Raw genomic sequence first — 22,081 nt, forward strand, 5'->3', positions numbered from 1 at the left:
CTTCAAAATATCTAATTTTATGTTCAACATAAGAAAGCAACTTATAAAGGTTTGGAACAGCAAAAGGGTGAGTAAATGATGACAGAATTTTCATTTTTGGGCGAACTTTCCCTTTAAGATTCTGTGTCTTAATACAAGTCTGGCCAGCTAGCAGTTAACCAAAGTGTAATCAATTTATTTTTGTTTTGGATTTAGCTTAGACTAATCTACGTTTCTATGTAACCAAATTAAAGATTATTAGTCTTGTAACACTAGTCCGAAACATTTTATGAAACTATCCCCTAATGCATGATACCAATTCATCGTTACGCAACACTGCCCTCTTGTGGACAACTGTACATAGCACTACTACTTTTGTTTTGTTGATGCTGAAATATTCGATGAAAACTTTAACTTAGAAAGACCTTAAGATTTGGCCTTGACAACTAACTAAAATAAATCAATTTAAGTTGAAGTAAATTAATTAAATTTTAAATAAGCATTAAAGAGATAAATAGAAATATTTAAACAAAAATAATAACATTAAAATGACAAAAGATAAATATAAACTCAAATTAAAATGAAATCTTAAAATACAAGCTTATTTAATATATATATATATATATATATATATATATATATATATATATATATATATATATATATATATATATATATATATATATATATATGGTCACAAGAAGTGGTCACACAAATTGAAAACACTTATATTTAGCAGTTCAAAGTAATAGTGCCTTTCTTCATAACAACCCTATTTCAATCAAATTATTGAATTATTGTCTTTCCCGTGCATCAGTTTGGTCTTGAAAATATATTACATACAATAATATACCTTTTAAAAATAGGCTACATAATAATATAGATTATTTATTATGCATGGCTGGTGGCAAAACAGGTGCTATGTTTTAATATTTTTTGTCGCATAATTTCTTTCTTTCACTTTCACATTTCCCCCCAGTTCTAGCTGACATCACACGATTTTTTCAGCTCTGTTATCTTGGGAGAGATAATCTCGGTGGAAATATCTCACACGCACAGTAATGCACCTGTTACATAGTTCGTGTTATGAAGCATCATAGCCTATTCGGTTTTGATTGACAGTATTTAAACTAGTAGCTGTGTACAGTAAAAGACAGAAAAAACATGCTGCAGTCTAGCCCTAATAGTGATTAATTCAATATGAATGGATTCCCATGTCTTCTGTTGGTAAGGGAAGGACAGAGTCAGGTGTGTCCAAGCACTGGCTTTGTCTTTGTTATGCTGGCATTGTCTGCATAGTTTCTGTACTAGATGACGGCACACACACGGAATGAGGCATGAAAGCTTGTCACTGTACTTCACACACATCAACAGAGAGAGAGACAGAATACGATTTCCTGCAGAGGACAGCTTAGCTCTCTGTGGTTTGCTCTTTTAGTTTTTAGCCTACTAAACTATGTTGAGAAAAGACTTGCTTTGTTTCTACGTTTCCTGGAACGTGTTGTTTTGTTCTTTATTATGAGTTCGTGTTAGCTAAACATTTTTTTATTAGTCTATATGACTGCATAGAAGGTTTTTACATTGAATATTAAATTCTGGAGCTCCAAAATGAAATTCAACGGATATATGAGGCTTCGTATCAGGGAGGCGGTGGATTTAAAACCAACAACTTTTTCAACTCGTCACACTTTTCATAAGAAAACCGTCCTGGATCCTTATATCGTTGTTAAAGTTGATAATCTGAAAGTTGGACAGACCGCCACAAAAACGAAGACCAACAAACCGACCTTCAATGATGAATTCTGTCCATACATCACAAATGCCAAAGAGCTGGAACTGGCTGTTTTCCATAACACTCCTATAGGATACGACGATTTTGTCGCCAATTACACAATCCAGCTTGAGGAGTTGATAACGTCGTCAAACACAAGACAAACGTTTGAAGGATGGGTGAGTTTCTACTGTGTAGGCTACACAAACCGACTGCTTAGACTAGTAAAAAATAGACTGGTATAATTTTAAATCAGAATAGTAAGATTTAATATCCCTTGGCTAACTGCTAATTGGTCAAACTAATTTTTAAGAGACCGTCTTAAAGAGATAGTACACCCATTAATGACAGTTCTGCTGATCAGTTGACGGTAGCCATTGACTTCCATTGATTAGGGGGAAAACACTATGGAAGTCGATGGCTACGGTCAACTCTCGGGTGAGCAACATTCTTCAAAATAGCCTACCACATTTTGTGTTCAACAGAAGAAACAAACTTGTACATGATTGGAGCAACTGGAGGTTGAGAAATTTAAATGATGACAGAATTTACATTTTTGGACAACTATCCCATTGACGTAGTGGCTATTTAAGCAGCTGGCCAATAGATTAGAGGGCTTTTATAATAATTAATCTGAGGCGGAAATGTTGATATGATAAACAGTTGGTGATAATATGTTTGTGGTATATTGATTTATGCATTTATAATAACATAATTGTAAAGTGCAAAACAGCGAGCTAGGGTTAATCCCCCAAACTACCCTCGCCCCAAATTTCACATCCTTTACTTTTGATATAAATACTTTGATATAGCTACAAAATACACAAAATACAAAGTAAGAGAGATGTGAAAAACAATTGGCCTCTTTTCTTTGCACTTTTAGTCTTTCCTGACTACAGGCATACCAGGGTTCTTGTAAAAAGGTCCTGTCGCTTTCATTTGTGCAATAACTATGCTCTGCTCAAAACCACATGTTGCACTCCACCATGCATCATGGAAACTTTCAAAGCGTTACATTCTCTTGCATCTATAGGGTTACCGGTGATGTGTGGTTTGATACACTCGTGTTGTGCTTTTCCTAATGCCCATGCGATAAAATCAGATCAAATGAGTCCTTGTGAAGTTTTTTTTTTAAGTCTCGAAATCTGATGGTGAAGGTGTTTGCGATTAATATGTTTCATGCTAAAACATGTTTAAAAATTACACATAACTATTTGAACATTAAGCACGATACCATTATTTTTAGTATTTTCTTTATGCCTCATTTGGATGGCTATTATAGTTTTATAATATTCCTCATGGTCACCGTTTCATTACAGACAGTTTCATCGGGGGCACGCACCTCTGGCCCTAAGTTATCTTCTGGTCTGTGTTAGTGATGAGGAGTTCAGATCATTTTACATACTAGTACCTTTGAGTCTCGCTCAGCCAAGTGAACAAATCTTATCTGACAAGTCTTCGGGTTTGAGATAACCTATGCAGTCTGAGCCAGAAAGAGAATTGATTAGTTCATCTCATGATTCTTCAGATTTTTCAAGTTGTTCTTTGATCACCCATGAGCTTTGACCAAAGACTGTATAAAATGACTTACCCTGGCAACATTCTTTTTTTAACCTTTTTTTTTTTTACTTTATGATTTTAAGTGTACTGCTTAATGTTTTAATGTTTGTATTGTTTAATAATAAAAAATAAAAAAAGGCTGTATTAAAACCTTTTGTCAAGTGACGTGACAGCATTGGAAGGAGAAATTATTTTCCAAGTTTCCTTACAAACGTGTGCATAGTCATTATTATTATACTGAGTTGGTAACGCTTATTGGTCTGTCACGTTATGAGCGAATGACTTGAAAAAGCCGAAGAGTCAAGAGAGGAGCTAATCAATTCTCTTTCCGGCTCAGACTGCATTGACTGAAACAGGTGAACTAGACTAATTACAGTTCAGAACCTATAGAATTTTCGCATGCGTGACTGAACAAATCACTACCCGAGACAACTCGTTCTTCGGGAGTCAAATTAAAAATTCATTCAAAATTAAAGAACGACCCATAACTAGTCTGTGTTTGTTTATCAGTCTGGCTATAGTTAAGGTGATGAGTAGCCTGAAGTTGGGCTCAGGTGGTTGTGCTGTGGAATGTGTTTCCCATGCATTTATTCTTTTTTTGGCGCTCCCAATATCAAAACTGACCGTTTTTCCAAAAGGCTTCATTGAATAAACATGAGCACGTAGGCCTACTGCACATTAAAATATCAAAACGAGGCATGGGTGTTTTTATATCACTGTAATTAGTCTATAAAATTTTTGATGTAATTTTCATTTGATCTTGCATGTTATATGCCTGAAAAAGCAGCATTTGTGAGCTCAGTGCTGCTTTGTGTACAGCAGTTACTGGGGAAACCTCTGTTTCTCCTGCTTTAAAGTACCTCCTGCTGGCAGAGAATGAATTAGCATTTTCAGTAAGTCTGATTTACGCAGCAAACCTATTTTGTTTGTTATGAAAAATAATCTACACTAAAGGGACAACTTAGCTGTTGTTATTGATTCTATTTGGAAGTCTACCATAAGTGAAGTTAGGGCCACAAAAGGGTGCATGGGCAGTAATGTTTGTTTATGTTGTTGCTGTTGAAAGCATCTATAGGTTGCAGAAAATGTGCTGGTTATTTTGCAAATGTGGTTCTCTCACTCTGTTTGTGGGGCACCTGCTTCCAAACTCACATACCACCAGTGCAGACATGCTGCTCAACCAAACAAGCTGGATTCCTCTCTTCGCCCCTTATTACCTGTCCTGTGTTTTACATCTTACTTTCCCCACATGAATGAATTGCACTAGTTATCTGAACTTAAACTGACATTTTGTTATGATTTCCATTTTGTTGCGTGGTCTGAAGTGTAATTATAAAGCCAGCTGCCAAACGTATTTGCTGGTTTGTGGGTAAACCCCTGCTTTGGCTTCACAGCTATTTTTACATCTCTCATGGTGGTTTACTGGCAACCTACAGTAGTTATAGTGTTTTATTTTTATTTTTTTTATGTTTCTTATCAGGTGATGGGTTGGTCTCTTTAAATGTTGTGTTTTTTAAATACTATTGAAGTGGTTGGGTCAATGTTTAAACCTTCCGATATCTCTGAAGCGCCTGTTGTGTTTGGTGGTGCATGCTGTGGACCTTACTCCCTGAACCAGCTCGTCCTGCTTTCCTCGTCTTGCCTCGTGTTACAGGAATTCCTCCCACATTGCAGGGCAAGCTAAATGATAATAAGTGAGAGAATGACTTAGATGGCAAGATAGAATGACTAAGACTGTCCTAGAAGATAAGTGTGACAAGCTAGAGATACTACTCTGATAATATGCTGCAGTTGAATATGGTTATGTCATGTTATGTTATACATGAAACCAAACAAGCATTCACTCATAGTGATAAGAGCTCACATCATTTTTATTTTATGCTTAGTGATGACCACATCACAAAGTAGCCACATCCTGCACTCTAAAAACATTTTCATGAATCTAAATGTGTCAGCTTCACAGTAATGTCAGGGTCACCAGCTGAGGTCAAAAGTCTAGTGCTTTTTTTTTTTTTTTTTAAATGTACATTTTTAATTTAAAATGTTAAATATTTATGTGTTCAGGCTAATACTATATTTGTGATATAATTGCATTGTGAAATAAGCATTTTAAAATGTTTATTTATATTTTAAACATATATATACAATAATAATTGATATTTTATCATATTGTCAGCACCTAGAGTACTTTTAAAGAGCTTTTAAAGTGTTATCTCACTGAGTATCTCTTCTTCCAGGTGAAACTGGAACCCGAGGGGAGTGTGTATATCACCATCACTCTCACCGGCTCCTTTACAGATGGTTAGCTGTTTTTTGATAACTATAGATATTTTTATTTTATTCTCATTTTTTTAAACATATATGTTTATTATAATTATTATTGTATAAAAATAATTTATTTTCTGTGTAATTATGGTTATTTGATTTTAATATAATTATGCTGATTATGTGTTTCTGTCTGCTATAAAGGTTTACTAATTAATTTACTAATTCATTAGAACATTTATGGTAGTCAGTTAAGCTATGAATGAAACCTGATGTGCCATTTTTCTTTTAGTTTGGTTAAGGGAATATTTGCTTCTATTTTTGTCTTTCAACATGATACACAAGCTCTCTTTTAAGTTAAAAGTGTTTCATTTTGTAAGCAATTTAATTGTGCTTAGTAAGTGTTGCCATGAATTTCAGAAGAAGCTGTGAATGGACTGAGACCTCATAAAAAGTTTACAAGAAAAAGGCAAAAAGCTTTGAAGAAAAGAAAGGTCCACCAAGTATATGGACATAAGTTTATGGCAACCTTCCTTCCCCAGCCTACTTTTTGCTGCCATTGCAAAAACTTCATCTGGTGAGACTTGCACTAAAAGCACACCTTCATGCTTATAAAACAATCAACAGATCAGACTCACATAATATGTGTTATGCCAAGCCATTAAAAGTATATAATCATTCCCCAGGGGTGTTATTGGAAAGCAAGGTTATCAGTGTCAAGGTAAGTGTGTTTACCAATATTAGTGGAATAATAATTTCCCCACGTGTTTTAACATACTTCATGCACGAGGATTAACAACATTCACTTTTATGCCTCATTATTCTAGTGTGTGCGTGTGTGGTTCACAAGAGGTGTCATGATTTGGTTGTTAGTGAATGTACACGTATGAAGAAAGATTCAAATGAGGTAAGAGTCAGTGTTTTTAAATGCATATTGTCTTGTGGATCAATTTCCCACATACATATTATTTTGTGTACAGGGCCAAAGACAGGGCTTTAGCATCAATCTACCACACCAGTTTAGAGAGCACAACTATAAAGTTCCCACATACTGTAACCACTGCGGATCGTTACTTTACGGCCTGACTAAACAAGGACTCCATTGCTCTTGTAAGCACATATTTACTCGACTTGAAATGCATTGAAATACAATAGGGGCAAGATTGTTGTTGTCATCTGTGTGGTGTGTTTTCATCCAGGTTGCAAGATGAACATCCACAAACGCTGTGAACAGAATGTTGCACTTAACTGTGGGGTGAACAGTGCTGAACTTGCTAGCAAATTGTCAGAGATTGGATTGCTCGATACACTTCCTAAAAGAAAGTCTAAGGTAATGTCATAACAAATGTCTCAGAAAGACTCCTTTTTATCAGAGAATTTCTCCACATTTGTGTTTGCTTACATATCTGCTTACTTTTTCAGAGTTCTCTGCACATGACAGGAGTAAAGCATCAGAACTCCATTATAACCGTACAGCAAACGGTTAAAGAGTCAGAGGAAGATACTGTTAAAGTTGGCCTGGAAGACTTCAGTTTCTTGCAGGTTTTGGGGAAAGGCAGCTTTGGCAAGGTGAGACGTACTGGCAGGGCTGTTAACTCTCGTGCACTCAGAGTGAAACTCATGCAAATGCCACTGTTCTCACTCTCTGATGCAACATGATTATTTTCTCACACAGTTGAATGGCACCCTCAAATGAAAACAAGAGCAATTCAGTTAAGACTTTGATAATAAGATATTGGCAACCTCTCCCATGCATTTTTGTGCTTGTGCTCTGGCAGCATTAAAAGTTTTGTTTACAACATGCTTTTGTTGTGTTAAGCAGTGTAGCCAATCAAATATATAGTTGTTGTACACCACTGATTGGCCATTGCGTTTATATTAGTCAGAATTTACTCACCGCTCAAACTCTGGATTTGAGACTCCATTGTTCTGCATGCTCGCGCATCCTCTCATCTACTTTAAAAATGGCAATAATTGACATATTGCTAACCATAGCAACAGACAGTAGATAATATAATTTAGCAAATGTAAGCAATGTAAATGCAGACTAATAAATTCATTAAAAAATTATAAACAATTTTGGTCACACTTTAGTTTAAGGTCAAGTTCTCGCCATTAACAAACCATTAACTATGACTTTTTGCCTTCATTAAAAGGGGTGCTTTTATGCTTTTTCCACTTTTCAACTTGAGTTAGTCTGTAATGTTGCTGTTTGAGCATAAAAAGAGCTGCAAAGTTACAAAGCTCAAAGTCCAATTCAAAAGAAGATATTTTATTTAACAGAAATCACTTTTCAAACTATACAACGAATGACTCGTTTGGACTACAATGCATATTTTTCGGGATTTGTGTTGTCACAAATATCGACGAATGGGACGAACCTTGGTTGAGCTGCACTAGAGAAGGCAGCAAGTGTTATCACTATGTTGGAGATACTTTCTTTCCCAAGACAGACGAATTTAGAGTGGTTACAATCATCGGATTTAAATCGTGCTCAAATTGACTTGATTTTGATGCAATATATACACTGAAGCTCGCAGCGGGGGACTATGGTAAGGGGCGTGACATTTCCCGACCAGGCGCTGAGTGCTGTCAATCACAACACACACTGGCCCAGCTAACCAATCACAGCACATTTTGTATTTCAGAAGGCAGGCCTACATTTGATGCAGAAACTATTCGAGCCGTTCATTCCAGACTGGGGAGAGAGGTGTTGTAATAATGTAAAATATGTGAAAAATTATGTTTTTCGAACAACATCGTATGAGAGCCTGTTCTAGTACACCCCCAAAGCAAAATCTAGACCTTGTAAAATAGCATAATAGGACCCCTTTAATTAATAGTTATTAATAGTTAGTAAGAAAGTTGTTAGGTTTAGGTATTAGGCAGAATTAGGGATGTAGAATATGGTCATGCAGAATATGTGCTTTATAAGCTCTAATAAACAGCTAATATGTTAATAATAAACAACTAGTTAATAGTGAGAATTGGTCCCTATACTAAAGTTTACCATTGACTTGTAATTCTTGAAATTTGCTCACTGTGCATTACTATTCTTGCTTTGGTGAAAAGTGATTTGTTTTGCAGCATTGTAACAGTAATTTGACAGATTTTTATGATAAAAACACAGTACCATTTATGCCATTTGATTCTTATCAAGTCTCACTATGTCAATTTCAGCACCAGTTCAGCTGTACACTCTTAAAAATAAATGTGATGGTTCCATGAAGAACTGTCACCATCCATGGAACCTTTTTATAACGCAAAAGAGAAGAAAATTGTTCTGTGCCATTGCTGACAAAACCCCACTTTAAACCAGTATTTGAAGCAAAAAGTGTACTTGTAAAACAGGCACTCACTTTTAACCCACAGAAATCTATAATTGTATGTACGTAGGTGATGTTGGCTCGTCTAAAAAGTGACCACAGGGTGTTTGCTGTAAAAATGCTGAAGAAGGATGTCATACTGCAAGAAGATGATGTAGAAGCAACCATGATTGAGAAGAGAGTGCTGACTCTGGCTCACCAGCATCCATTTCTTACACAGCTCTACTACTGCTTTCAGACCGCGGTAAGAGGCCACAAATAGTTTCAAGGTGCTAATATTGAGCTCTGGACATTACAACTTCTGCGTACAGTGTATTGTGTTAATACGTAGGATTATTTTACAGGTGTGTTACCAATATTCTGAATTACTCATTTCATTGGGTTGCGTTTTAGGGTTAAAATTAATTTAACAGATAATGTCTGAGCAGAAAATTACTACAGATTATTTTCTACACTTTAAACGTGATTCCTAATTATACAAGTTAATTCTTAGAAAGGCACATTCTTTGACAATAGAAGAATCTAGAATTGTGTCTCAAACAGCCTTCAGCTGAAACAGCCCGAGCAAATGCCGATCATATTAGGTTAGGGGTGAACACAATGCAGTGTTAGGTGTGTTTACATATTATCGCGTAGGTAATCTGTAATGTGAGCCGAGATGAAATCACGCTAGACGTAGAGACTGATTTCTATTACGGTGATTTCCATGTTGAATGACAAACCGGGAAAAAGGTTTTGTTGAATGTAAACACTTCATGTCCTTCACTCAACCAGGAAACACAATGCTGTTTGACAAAAGCCCCTTGGCATCATATCAACAAAATGTGTTTAAATTCCTGAAATGCCTCGGATTTTACCTATAGTGTACTGAAACCCGATTGCATTTTTCTTGAGAATGTTACCTGACGGTAAAAATCTGACAGCTGAATAGCAGTCAGTTCAGTAACAAAAAAGTTGCAGAAAGTGATGTCAGATGTTACTTATTAATTAATACACTGTAGTTTGTTTTAATTAAGATTCCTGCCTTTTCTGGAAGGGTAATTTAAAACAAAATCCTATCTTTTAAAAATAATCAAAATGAGTGATGACTATTGCGATATTAAATGTAAACAGTAGATGGAGCCTCTTGTTTAGAGCAACATTGTGCGGAACAGTATACACTTCCTGCTGAGGAGAAGTAGCCTGTCTTTTGCAATAGCAGAGCAACTCAGTGAAAGTGTGGGAGGATACTAGCTAAAGGGAAGTGATGCAATCTTTCTGCTGACTTACACATTTTTATGCCTCTTGACCTCAAACACTACAACACTGCATCTCTCTCCCTCTCTTTCTCTCTCCTTTTTTTCTTTCTCTTCTCAATTATTTTTTCCTTCATGTGTTCATGATGTTAATTAATGTATGATGGGTTTATACTTTGGTAATTACTGGCTTGCAAGGTCTCTCTCTCTCTCTCTCTCTCTCTCTCTCTTTCACACACACACACACACACACACACACTCATACATCTTTGTATGTGGTTTACAGGATTCTACACAGGCGTAATAGCTTTTTTACTGTACAAACTGTATTTTTATCCCCTTACCCTAAACCTACCCCTCACACAAAACATACAAACTTACAAAAAAACATATAAACCAACAAACAAAAAAGCACACTGTTTTGTATGTTTTTTTTTTAAGTGACTTGGTTTACCAGGACGCAGGAAGTGTTTGCATAAACCATGGTCACAGTCAGTGTAATACCTATGTCATTATACACATTTTAAGAAATCATATAAATCTCTACACAGAGAATAATACTTCTGTTCAGCAAGGACATATTAAATTGATCAGAAGTAACAGTAAAGAGATTTGTTAAAGAGCATTTTTTTTTTACTGTATCAAACAAATGGAAACTCAGTGAGAAAACAAAGACAAAATACTATTAAAAAAAAAAATCTTGAAATCTTGAATTTTTTGTAAGGCAGTGTAGTTTGCATGATGTATTATATATATTTCAAATAAACTAGATACATACAGACATATGTACACTTCCATTCAAAAATTTGGGATCAGTAAGATATGTTTTTAATGGAGTTTCTTCTTCTCATTAAGGCTGTAAATATCTGATCAAAAATACAGAAAAAGAAATTTTGAAAAAATATTAATGCAATTTCTAATATTGTTTTCCTATTTAAATATACTTTAAAATATTATTTATTTCTGTGACACAGCACTGAATTTATACTTTTTTCTTTGATTCCTTGATGAATACAATTTTTAAAAGCATTTATTCAAAATAGAAATATTTTCTTACAATATTAGTCTTTGCTATCACTTTTTATTCATTTAACACATTTTTAACACTTTTTATCCATATAACACATATATTTTGAATAAACACTGTTCTTTTTCATTTTTTATTTATCAAAGAATCCTTAAAAAAGTATCACAGGTCCTAAGACAAATATTAAGCGCACAACTGTTTCCAACATTCATTTTAAATCAGCATATTAGAATGATTTCTGAAGGATCATTTGTGACCCTGGAGCACAAAAGCAGTCTTAAGTCGCTGGGGTATATTTTTAGCAATAGCCAAAAAACATTGCTAGTGTCAAAATTCAAAAATATTGATTTTTCTTTTATGCTGAAAATCCTGTCCTATCATAACAAATCATAACATAACAAAAATAATTTAATCAGCTTTCAGATGATGTGTAAATCTCAGTTTTGGAAAATTTAAGACTTAAGTTTTTGTGGTCCAGGGTCACATAAGACATTTAAGACTGAAGTAATCATGATGAAAAACTCAGCTTTGCTTCACAGGAATACATTATATTTTAAAGTATATTAAAATAAATAAAAATACGTATTTTTATATAATCGCAACAATATTTCACAAAATATTTTTTTTCTTCTTTCTTTCTGTATTTTTGATCAAATAGAACATTAAAAACCTTACTATTCCCAAACTTTTAAATGGCAGTATTTTGTACTGCATCACTGTGTTTTAGTACACAAGAACACATACTGTAGTTAAAAATACTGGAAGGAGTACAATAATATATTCCCTTACTTTTATAAAATGTTTTTCCAAGTTATTTTTCCATGTGTATGCTAACCTGTTCTATTCATTTCTCAGGAGCGGTTATTCTTTGTCATGGAGTTTGTGAATGGTGGTGACCTCATGTTCCACATCCAGAAGTGCAGGCGTTTTGACGAGCCACGAGCACGGTTTTATGCTGCCGAGATCATTTCAGCTCTTATGTTCCTTCACTCCAAAGGCATCATTTACAGGTGAGGAATACTGGGGATTCTTTTTTAACATCGCACATTTCCTGTCATTACATTACTTTTGAGCTAGCTGTGGATGTAATAGTTTCCTCACTAGTTCAATGCTCAAAACATTTAATTCCCTAATTTAAAAAGAAAGTGTATTAGAAGTTCATAATGTTCATCTAAAAATACTGCAGATGTTCACACTCCAGTGCCACTGCCCTCAGTTATTTGCTTTGACATGCCTGTGAAATCTTGTCTGCGCATGTCCTAAAGCACTTAGTCAGATTTTACAGACAGTCTCCGCACCTGGCTAAGTCTTCCTTATCCATGGCGGGATAATGTGCCCTTCCTGGCTGTAATCACGTGACCTTTGCCTTCCTGAGTAAGCTTTCTGATCACCCCTGTAATAGAGCCAAGCCCAAATATAAACACATCTGACAAACTGCTTTCCCATTCAAATAAGGCTTGTGGCATTTACAAGCTTCCCTGCGGGACCTTTAGAGGAACGCTGGCTGAACCCCTGTCATCTATACAGTCGTATGGCCCCTTTTTATGGCCACTTTCACCTTCCCTTTTGTTTTTGTTGGGCTTTAAAGCTAATTATTTTATGGTAATCATAACGCTTCTGTGAAGTGAAGCTTTAAGGGGGGAATGATAAAGAGTCTTGGGAAAGATGGCTGTGTAATAGTGCAAGAGGACTGTTGGGACATTTTTGAGTGAAGACCAGATCTGATATTACAGCCCTGCCCAGCATGCAATGGAGCTATAATTACATAAGCTGTTTACTCATGGAGCATGAAGGAGGGAGAGAGAGAGAGTTTATCACATGATTTTGTTTGTTACGTAGTGCAATATAGTATGCACAGAGATATTCCAAATATATATTCAAATATTTTCATCATGGCCATTACAACATGATTTTACGGGACCACCTGTAACACAGCTTTTATAATCAGCAGCACACACCGATTCGTTGACCTCTGAGTCAAGCTGTTCCTCTCCTCTTTACCTTACTTACCCTCGATTCTATATTAGTGGCTGCTAATGCCATGTAATCTGGCTCTTCTCTAATCTGAGGACTGGACTATACCGGACAGTTCATGACTGAAACAAGGAGTGCATTAATGACTTTAGTGTTTTAGTCTCACTTCAGCACGTTCTACACGGAGGCTTGGAGAAACTGCAAATGCGTTTTTTTTCAAAAGAGTTTTTATTGATCTCTCAAACTGTTTCACAGTAGCTAAGTAACATGTGCTTTCCAAAAGGGCATCAAAGAAGGTCTTTCTGTTGTTGGTTTGTTTTTTGTTTTTGTTTTTGTTTTTAAATGAAAGGTGTAGTTCACACTAAAATTCAAATTTGCTAAAAATGTACTCCTCTTTAGGCCTTCCAAGATGTACATGTAGATGAGTTCGTATCTTCATCTCAACAGATTTTGGGAAATCTAGCATAACTTGCTCATGAATGGATAGCCTCTGCAGTGAATGGGTGCCGTCAGAATGAGAGTTAAAAAACATCACAATACTAACTCAAGTCAATTAACATCTTGTGAAGTGAAAAGCTGTTATGTTTACAATAAACAAATGTTTTTTTTAAGAGTCCTGCATCTATAACATACACTGCTTTCTCCAGTGAAACCATTTGAATCCAGAATGAAATATCAAAAGATCAAGCACAGTCCAATTTTCTGAACAAATATGTTAATGGACTTTTTTTGTGAGAGGACAACAGGTGATGTACTTTTTCTCTGGAGGAAGTGTTATTATGGATTATGGGCTTGTAATTGAGCCAGACATTATTTAATGGACTGGAATTGTGTGAATTACTTGTGGATTATTGTAATGTTTTTATCAGCTGTTTTGACTTTCATTCTGATGGCACCCATTCACTATAGAGGATTTACTGGTGAGCAAATAATGTAAAGCTATACATTTCTCCTAATCCAATGAAGAAACAAACTCATCTAATTCTAGGATGGCCGGAGGTTGAGTAAATTAGTACATTTTCATTTTTTGGTGAACTATTCCTTTCATTGATAAAATATATATATTTTTAAGTTATATTTATGGGCTTTTTCCTTTATTTGACAGAACAGTAGGGAGCAGACAGGGAAGCACTTGGTGAAGTGAGGGGGGTGGGATGGGAACCAAACTGTGAGCACACTAACCACAATGCTATCATCCCCAGAAAAGCATTTATTTTTTATCATAATAGCTGGTGCTTGAAGACTTTTGTTGCAACATTGCAAGAGACCTTACGTAGAGAAGAAAGTATGTGGTTACGTCACTGATGGTTGGGCAGAAGTGAGACTTGTCCATTTTTACAGGGCCTGAAATAGTTCTGCCAGCTCTCTGTGGTTGATGGCCAGGCTGGTGAGTCTGCCACGCTGTTACTTTTGCCTGCGCCAACTCTCCGACACTGCGAGCGTGATGCTCCGCATGTCTCTGTTCTTGTTCATTAGGCCTGAAATTACAGCAAGTTAAGATATCCTTTTAATTTTCTTGTCATTCTCCCTCTCTTCCATTTGTGACATTTACTTGATTCATAAAACAAGAATAACCTTTTTTACAAATTGTTTGAGGTGAAACAAGAAGACACAAATATTTTAAAATATAATTTATTGGATTTCCATCATCCTTCAGAAATCACCCTAATATGCTGATTTGCCATTCAAGAGACTTTTTTTATAATCAATGTTGAAAGCAATTGTGCTTCTTAATATGACCAAAACACAATGTATATTGATTTTCTTTCCAAGCTATGGTAATACCCTGAGTGAATGAAGTAGTGAGTGATGGAATCAGAGTGTTTGGTTTAAAACACTATGTTCTTTGTTGTTTACTAGGTAATGTGGCACGCGCTTTTAACAGCATAGTAAAGAGGTCACCTCTCAGTGTCTCCTCTGTTAATTGTGTTGTAATGAAATCAGACTGAATTTCCTTGGGAAACTTTAACCACTACAGGCTGTTAGTCCAGTTTATGTTCCGTCACTGTCTTTTCCACGGGATCAGTATGCTTCTCCGTATCTGATGACAGGAGACTGAATCCTGCTTCTTGTGCTGATTACTCTTCACCCTTGTGTCAAGCATGCAAGCATTTGCTGCACACGCTCATTTTGTCATTGTTTGTCAGACAGTACTATTTGAACTCTGTGAACCCCGTTTGTTATTTACCATGATGTGTTTGCAATATTTTGTTTACATTTTTGTTCTACTACCGGCTGTTCCACATGTTATTGATGACTTAATGCGTAGGCACAGGAGTTGTAATACTGTACCTGCCATTCATAAAATTAAACAAATCTTTCAGTCCATTTATTCAACATTAATCAAATATTTTGGCTATTTAAAGTATTTAATAATTGATTTTAGCTACAATTAAGACTGTCATCTGCTGCATAGAATGCATTTAAAATGTTTAAATAAATTCAGAGTAATTACACAGATTAAATATGTATTTATGGATGAATAATAGTTTATTTTTTAAATAAATAAATAATAAAATATAATATATTTAATACCTGTACTCTTGTGTGTCCAAGGTGCAAGGAAAATATGTCAAATTATTATCAAATATTTTATTTGATGGGTACACCCAGTGTTATTTTATTCAAATCATTGTAGTATTTTAAATTAGTTTTATATTATTATATTTCCAGTTTTCATTTCCATTTCAGTTTACGTTTCAGTAATCTTACTTTAGTTTGATTTCAAATAGTACATTTTGTAGAATGTAAGATCACTTACTAAAAATGTCATTCTGTTTTGTTTTTCTATCAAAGGGACCTCAAACTGGACAACATTCTCCTAGACAGAGATGGCCACTGTAAACTGGCAGATTTTGGCATGTGCAAAGAGGATATACGTGAAGGCAAACTCACTAATACCTTCTGTGGGACTCCCGATTATATTGCGCCTGAGGTGAGCATCACTAAAAGATCATTTAAAAGAAGATGGTGAGTGTGTTCTCTTCCTGTACAGCTTGTTTTATGTTGTGTCTCCCTCAGATCATCCTGGAGGAGCCGTATGGTGTATCAGTCGACTGGTGGGCTCTGGGGGTGCTGCTTTACGAGATGCTGTCAGGTCATGCTCCATTTGAAGCAGAGACTGAGGACGAGCTGTTTGAGTGCATTCTCAAAGATGAGATCATTTATTCATCTTGGCTCAGCAACGAGGCAGAGGACATACTTAGAGGAGTGAGTCTAGATCTACAGTCAAAATATCAGACAGATTAAGCAAAGGTTGTTTACATGCACTTTAAAAGTTTAATTTGTTTAATCAGTCAGATTAAGACAGTTTGGCTCAACAAAATGTCTTAAAAAAGTAATTGCAGCTCGGCTTCATCCAGCATTGGATTTTAAAAGACAGAGGTATCTGTCATGTATTTATTCTTCAAATATATAATTTTATATCCTACATTCTGTCTCCATAGAAATAAAATAATCTCCTCATCTTCTTGTCTATGACTACATGTCATTAACTGTGTGTGAAGCTGTAAGGACCAGGACTGTTTGGCAAAGTGCAAATGCAAAATGAAAATAAAACCAGAGCAATGAAGACTGCAGCTCAGCACAGACAAAAAAGCCTTGTAGCTAGATTATAACTTCATATGTAAAACACTCACTGATGTCCCTTTAATGAAATCCATTGTTTTGCATAGCAAGTACATTTGCCTGACTTTTACTAGACAAACGGCTTTACTTTAACACTAAGGACACAACCCCAGTGTTTCGTTGGGAAATCTGTGACTTTCCTGGCAGTGACATCTCATTTAACAACTCTCTTCCTCTTCTGTTTTGATCACTCATTGCCAAAACATTTAAATCAAAACTACTCAATGGTCTTCATGCCGAAACATGACTTTCTCAGCTTTTCTCACAAGAAAACAAACTCAAAACTAGCTTCATTTAAGAGCTCCAAGTGAACATGTTTCTTGGCTAATGCAGCCGAGAGTCTTTTCTGTGGGTTTTGGCCAACTGTTCCTATATAAGCACCAGTAAACATGAGACTAATCTGCTGCGGGGAGCAAACCCCGTGGGCTGCCGATTCATCCCTCCAAAGACCCAGGATGTCAGGATCACAGACTGTCCCTGTCCTTTGTGCGTCATTACATAAGCTCCATTGTGCCCCATGAAGGGTTAAAGAGCTGTGTCATGGTAGAAGGATTAACGTCACGTGACTGAGTAGAGGTCTTCTTGCATTAGAGGAGTGAAATCCCTAATAACTCTGGGAATGTTTCCAAGAGCTTAAGTCAGTGATCTGTGCAGTATTGTGGCCAGTAAACTTTCTAGACTAATGTGAAAGTGTAAAAAGGCAAAGTTGTATTTTCCCAGTGATTCTTAACAAAATATCACTTCTAATTTATCCGCATAAGACAAATTTCGTATTTGTCATGTTGTTAAAGGTACTCAGACTTATTGGAGTTAAAATATAGTCATATAGTTCTTGCATAAAAAAAACAGTTGACATTTATTTAAACGATACTTTAGTTCAAGTGCACTTTTCAAACACACTGCGTTCAGGATGATGAAGATGTCTGTTCACTCTCTACTCAGTTACTCAGCAGAGACCCAGCGTGTCGGCTGGGCTGCATGGATAGAGATGGAGGAGAAGAGGCCATCACCTCACACCCGTTCTTCGCAGGACTGGACTGGGAGAAGCTGAACAGACGAGAGATCACACCACCTTTCACTCCTCGAATAGTAAGCCTCCATCACCAATTCTGTTTTATACTGTGTGCATTGTGCGATATTTATATTGTGCCATTTATGACTAATACTGATAGAGATTGTATTTATATTGAATATGCAGGAGCTTTTTTATTTACTGATTGCTTTTATTTAATTTCATTTTAATTTATTGGATAAAATAATGTATTCTCATTCAACTACTACAATTAAACACAGTATAAATTACAATTAGTTCAATATTATTAATAACTATAGCCTAAGTTATCTTTTATTATTAATATTAATGTTTTTATTGTTGTTGTTGTAAATTGTATTATTTACTTTATTATTTATTATTACATTTTATTTACGCAAACATTTAAGAATTTAATATATATATATATATATATATATATATATATATATATATATATATATATGTGTGTGTGTGTGTGTGTGTGTGTGTGTGTGTGTGTGTGTTTGTGTGTGTGTGTGTGTGTGTGTGTGTGTGTGTGTGTGTGTGTGTGTGTGTGTGTGTGTGTGTGTGTGTGTGTGAAAAATGTTAAATAAATTATATAAAAAATAAATAGAAAATAAATAAATGTATAAATAAATAGTGAACTCTATTCTTTATAGATCCACCAAATGGTGGTATTTATCAGTACACTGATAAACATAAAAGAACTGATAACTGATTAATTAAATATTGGTCCAAAATAATGTTTTGTTTTGTTTTGTTTTGTAGGATTCTATTGAGGATGTGAAAAATTTTGACCCTGACTTCACTCAAGAGGAACCCTGTCTTACACCCATCGAGGACAGTTTCTTTCCGGTCCACCAGGACGATTTTAAAGACTTCACCTACACAGCTCCAGAGCTGCGACGGCACTAACATCAGCTGTGATTTATTTATGTTACATACATAGATTATATGTTACTTTCCCTAATGAACTCCTTCTAGTGAACTAGCGATCTTTTTGCCAAGTCTGTCAAGAACATGGACAAGATTCAGACTCGAAGAAAGCAATACAATATACTCCACAGGACCACCCAGACTAAAGGATTATTTGTAAAGACCATGACAGGAAGACAATAACAATCTCCTGAACTGATGCGTTTTGAAATGTTTTTATCTGCATAAATGTATACAAAGCCTGTCACATTTTTTACAAGCATATGTTGGCAAGTGCTTTGTCTTCCAGCTTTAGTAAGCATGGAAACAAATTGATGTAACTTTCATTGAGCTGTTATTACAGTGTAATGAGTTGTTAAGTTATGTGATGTGTTGTGTTGTAAAGTAATTCTAACTAAAGTCTAAATTATGAACTTGGAGAATCCTTTTGAAACAGGCTATAAGAGACAATTTCGGTTTTCCTAAATCACATGTGACAACACACATCACCTGTCCAGTTCATTGAATAATGCATATGGGGACTTGTGGCGTGAGATAGAATCATAAAACTTTCATGAGAAAAACAAAAAAACATATCCTTTACACCTCAAAGGACAAACAGAGCTGCGGTCATGTCACATTTCTCTGTAGATGTGGAAATCCTCCATGAATAATTTATTACCCTTGATTCATTTGTTGTTCACACGAACTTACCCAGTATTTGAAGCAGGCTTTATACACTGATAGTACTCCATCAACTACTGCTGCACACTGTTAATGGGGTTAAGGCGCTTTTATGAGCATAAAATATTAAACTTGAGGTCTTAGCCAGCTCACGTCTTAAGCTTAATCAGTTGGAATAAAAAACATTCTTTTTTATTTTCTATTGATTTGTTTTGTGCTTGAATTACATGTCTGGAAATTTGGTTGTAGTGCTTATTGTTTTCTATTCAAGCATTCTCTTGTTTTAAAAGTGGCATTACCCAATAAGGGTTTTTTACACACTTGCCCCAAACCAGTTGTAACTAGAAACTCGGTTGGCATTTTTCTGGCAGACAATTAGCAGTGATAGAGAGATAAATAACGACAAAGCTGATTTAGAGATGATGAAGAATGATCTGCTTATTTATTATCAAGTAATTGATTTTTGGTATTAGTAAAAAATACTTACACCTGATTTAGGGACTATTGTGGGTTTAATACACGTTAGAATCAATAGACAGAATTTGAGGCATAATACCAGGAATAAAATGCTTTCTATTCATTTTCTTAAAACCGAAAGAAAAAATTATTGGAGGCACTTAAAATATCATTTACTCATATTCTATAAAAACATGTTAATTCCTCTTTTAAAACTGAGCAGAAAAGCTGTTCTATTAAATTGTATGATAATTGTAAGTTGTAAAATTGAACTAAAAACAACTTCACATAGAAAAGATGATTTCTGAAGACTAAAATCATGTTAACGTGCATATTTACTTCTTGCGGCTAAACTTGTGACATATTGATATTTTCACATTTACAGATTGGCCGCTTTTACTTGTAGTTTCTCACCATTACAGAATATTTTGATATTGTTTCCAGAAGAAGTTGATAAAATGATGAAATACTCTCCCTTCTGAATTCTCAGTGATGTTGTGTTCTCAGGTGCTCTGGTGATTTTCCCAGTTAGGTTTGTGGTGTTAAACTGCCAAAAACCAGCCATGTCTGGTTGTGAGGTGTCTTCATGACTCAAACCATTCATTGAGTCAGCACTGCTGAGAAGTTCATTGGGTTCCTTCAAAAATGTGCCAAAGGTGCTGCATTTATTTTAGCGGTTCAAATTCAAAAATAATGGTCTTGGCAAGCAAAGTAAGCACTTACTGGAATTGATGTGTTTCTGAGTCTCTTCTAATTATATTCAGGTGCTTTTCTGTATCCTACACTCTTCCAGGAGAGTTTTTCTGTTCACTTTTCCACCATCAGTAGTAGTGGTCACATTATTAACTATTAAAAAGAAACATTTTGGACCCAGTGGCTTGTTGGGAACATGTGAGTTTGGAGTTGAAATTAGCAGATGTCCTGCTCTGCGGTGCTCCATGGAAAAACACTCCTGATGAATCATGATATCAGCTGTGGACTCTTCAGTCCCAACTGGGAAAGAAATTATTCTTTTTGATTTGCTTGATCTCAGAGATGGACGTACTTTGATGATATTTTTAGAACAGGATGGTTCATATATGGCATTATATCATTCATTATTTCCTCAGTTTCCTCCCTTGCCATATTTGACTCAGACCCTGATAGTCTGTAATTTGGGTCTTGGGCTGCAAGCAACTGCCTATTTTAAAATCTTCCCTTTCATACCTTTAAAATCTTCCCTTTCATATCTGGATTAAGAACATTTATCATTCTTTATACAGTAAGGCTCTTGTATGACACCATAGCAAGTATATTGTACAAGTCTATTTCCTTAAACTTCTAACCTCCATGGAAGTCAACTGACTGACAGGGAACAACTGTTTTCTATTGTTTGGTTGCTGTTAGTTTCATCAGTCTGATTTTTTTTTCTTCAAAGAACTTCTCCATAGATATTAACTATTTGTTTCCAGTCATGTGCTTTCCACTTTACAAATTTGTAAGTTTAATTTTTTTCAACCTTGTCCATCTATTAGAGTTATATCTGTCAGTGGTCACCATGAGTCAATGACAATCACTGCCTCCACATCAGCAGAAACCTTAAATATGGCCTTGGCTGCATCTGACAGTTAACCCTAATGTTGCTGTATCCATTGGCACACGGCTTATAAACAACAGCTTACAACTTATAGGTTGCTTATTTTTTATAGAATACTGGAGCAATTTTATCTTGAAGAGAATTTTACTGATTTGTGGGTTAAATATGTGCATTTACATATGTGTATAAAAACCTACTGAAACCTGAATATATAATTTAGCTTTATGGTGCTGAAAAAAAAAATATCTGTTAAGGGCAAACGAGGTCATACCAGCAGGAAGGAACAGAAAACCAATACTGCTGAAATTCTGCTGAAAATGTCAGCAACACCAGCCACTTCCCTATTCAACCATAAAATTGGCCAAAGTTAAGACACACTAAGACCAATAAATACAGTGCCCTCCAATAATATTGGCACGCTTAAATATGATCAAAGGCAGCTATGAAAATAAATCTGCATTGTTGATCTTTTTGATCTTTCATTCCAAAAATGTACAAAATTCTAAGCCAGTACTGAAGTAAAACAATTGAAAGTGTGGTGAAAATCTCATTGTGAAATAAATGCTTTCTCTAGTTCATATAGGCCACAATTATTGGTACCAAATTACTGCAACATCCTTTTCCCATTAAAACAGTTCCTAATTTTCTCCTAT

General features: G+C 35.4%; 1 protein-coding gene across 1 annotated transcript; it reads left to right on the plus strand.

The window, feature by feature from the left end:
- Positions 1 to 781: 781 nt before the first annotated feature.
- Positions 782 to 20,629, plus strand: prkchb (protein kinase C, eta, b). The gene is made up of 14 exons (XM_026291243.1): positions 782 to 1,929; positions 5,548 to 5,611; positions 5,996 to 6,152; positions 6,262 to 6,296; positions 6,403 to 6,482; positions 6,556 to 6,685; positions 6,775 to 6,905; positions 6,998 to 7,144; positions 8,972 to 9,145; positions 12,019 to 12,173; positions 15,934 to 16,072; positions 16,159 to 16,347; positions 17,707 to 17,853; positions 18,566 to 20,629. Exons 1-14 carry the CDS (start codon positions 1,588 to 1,590, stop codon positions 18,710 to 18,712), a joined length of 2,037 nt encoding a protein of 678 aa, XP_026147028.1. The 5' UTR covers positions 782 to 1,587; the 3' UTR covers positions 18,713 to 20,629.
- Positions 20,630 to 22,081: the final 1,452 nt, after the last annotated feature.

Source organism: Carassius auratus, chromosome 20 (genome assembly GCF_003368295.1).
Source record: "Carassius auratus strain Wakin chromosome 20, ASM336829v1, whole genome shotgun sequence".
Taxonomy (NCBI): domain Eukaryota; kingdom Metazoa; phylum Chordata; class Actinopteri; order Cypriniformes; family Cyprinidae; genus Carassius; species Carassius auratus.

Excerpts from the sequence above, each read along its gene's own strand:
- prkchb (XM_026291243.1), top strand. The coding sequence starts at position 1,588 with ATGAAATTCAACGGATATATGAGGCTTCGTATCAGGGAGGCGGTGGAT. Across the intron at positions 6,906-6,997 it reads TTCCTAAAAGAAAGTCTAAG|AGTTCTCTGCACATGACAGG; the intron begins GTAATGTCATAA and ends TTACTTTTTCAG. Across the intron at positions 9,146-12,018 it reads ACTACTGCTTTCAGACCGCG|GAGCGGTTATTCTTTGTCAT; the intron begins GTAAGAGGCCAC and ends TTCATTTCTCAG.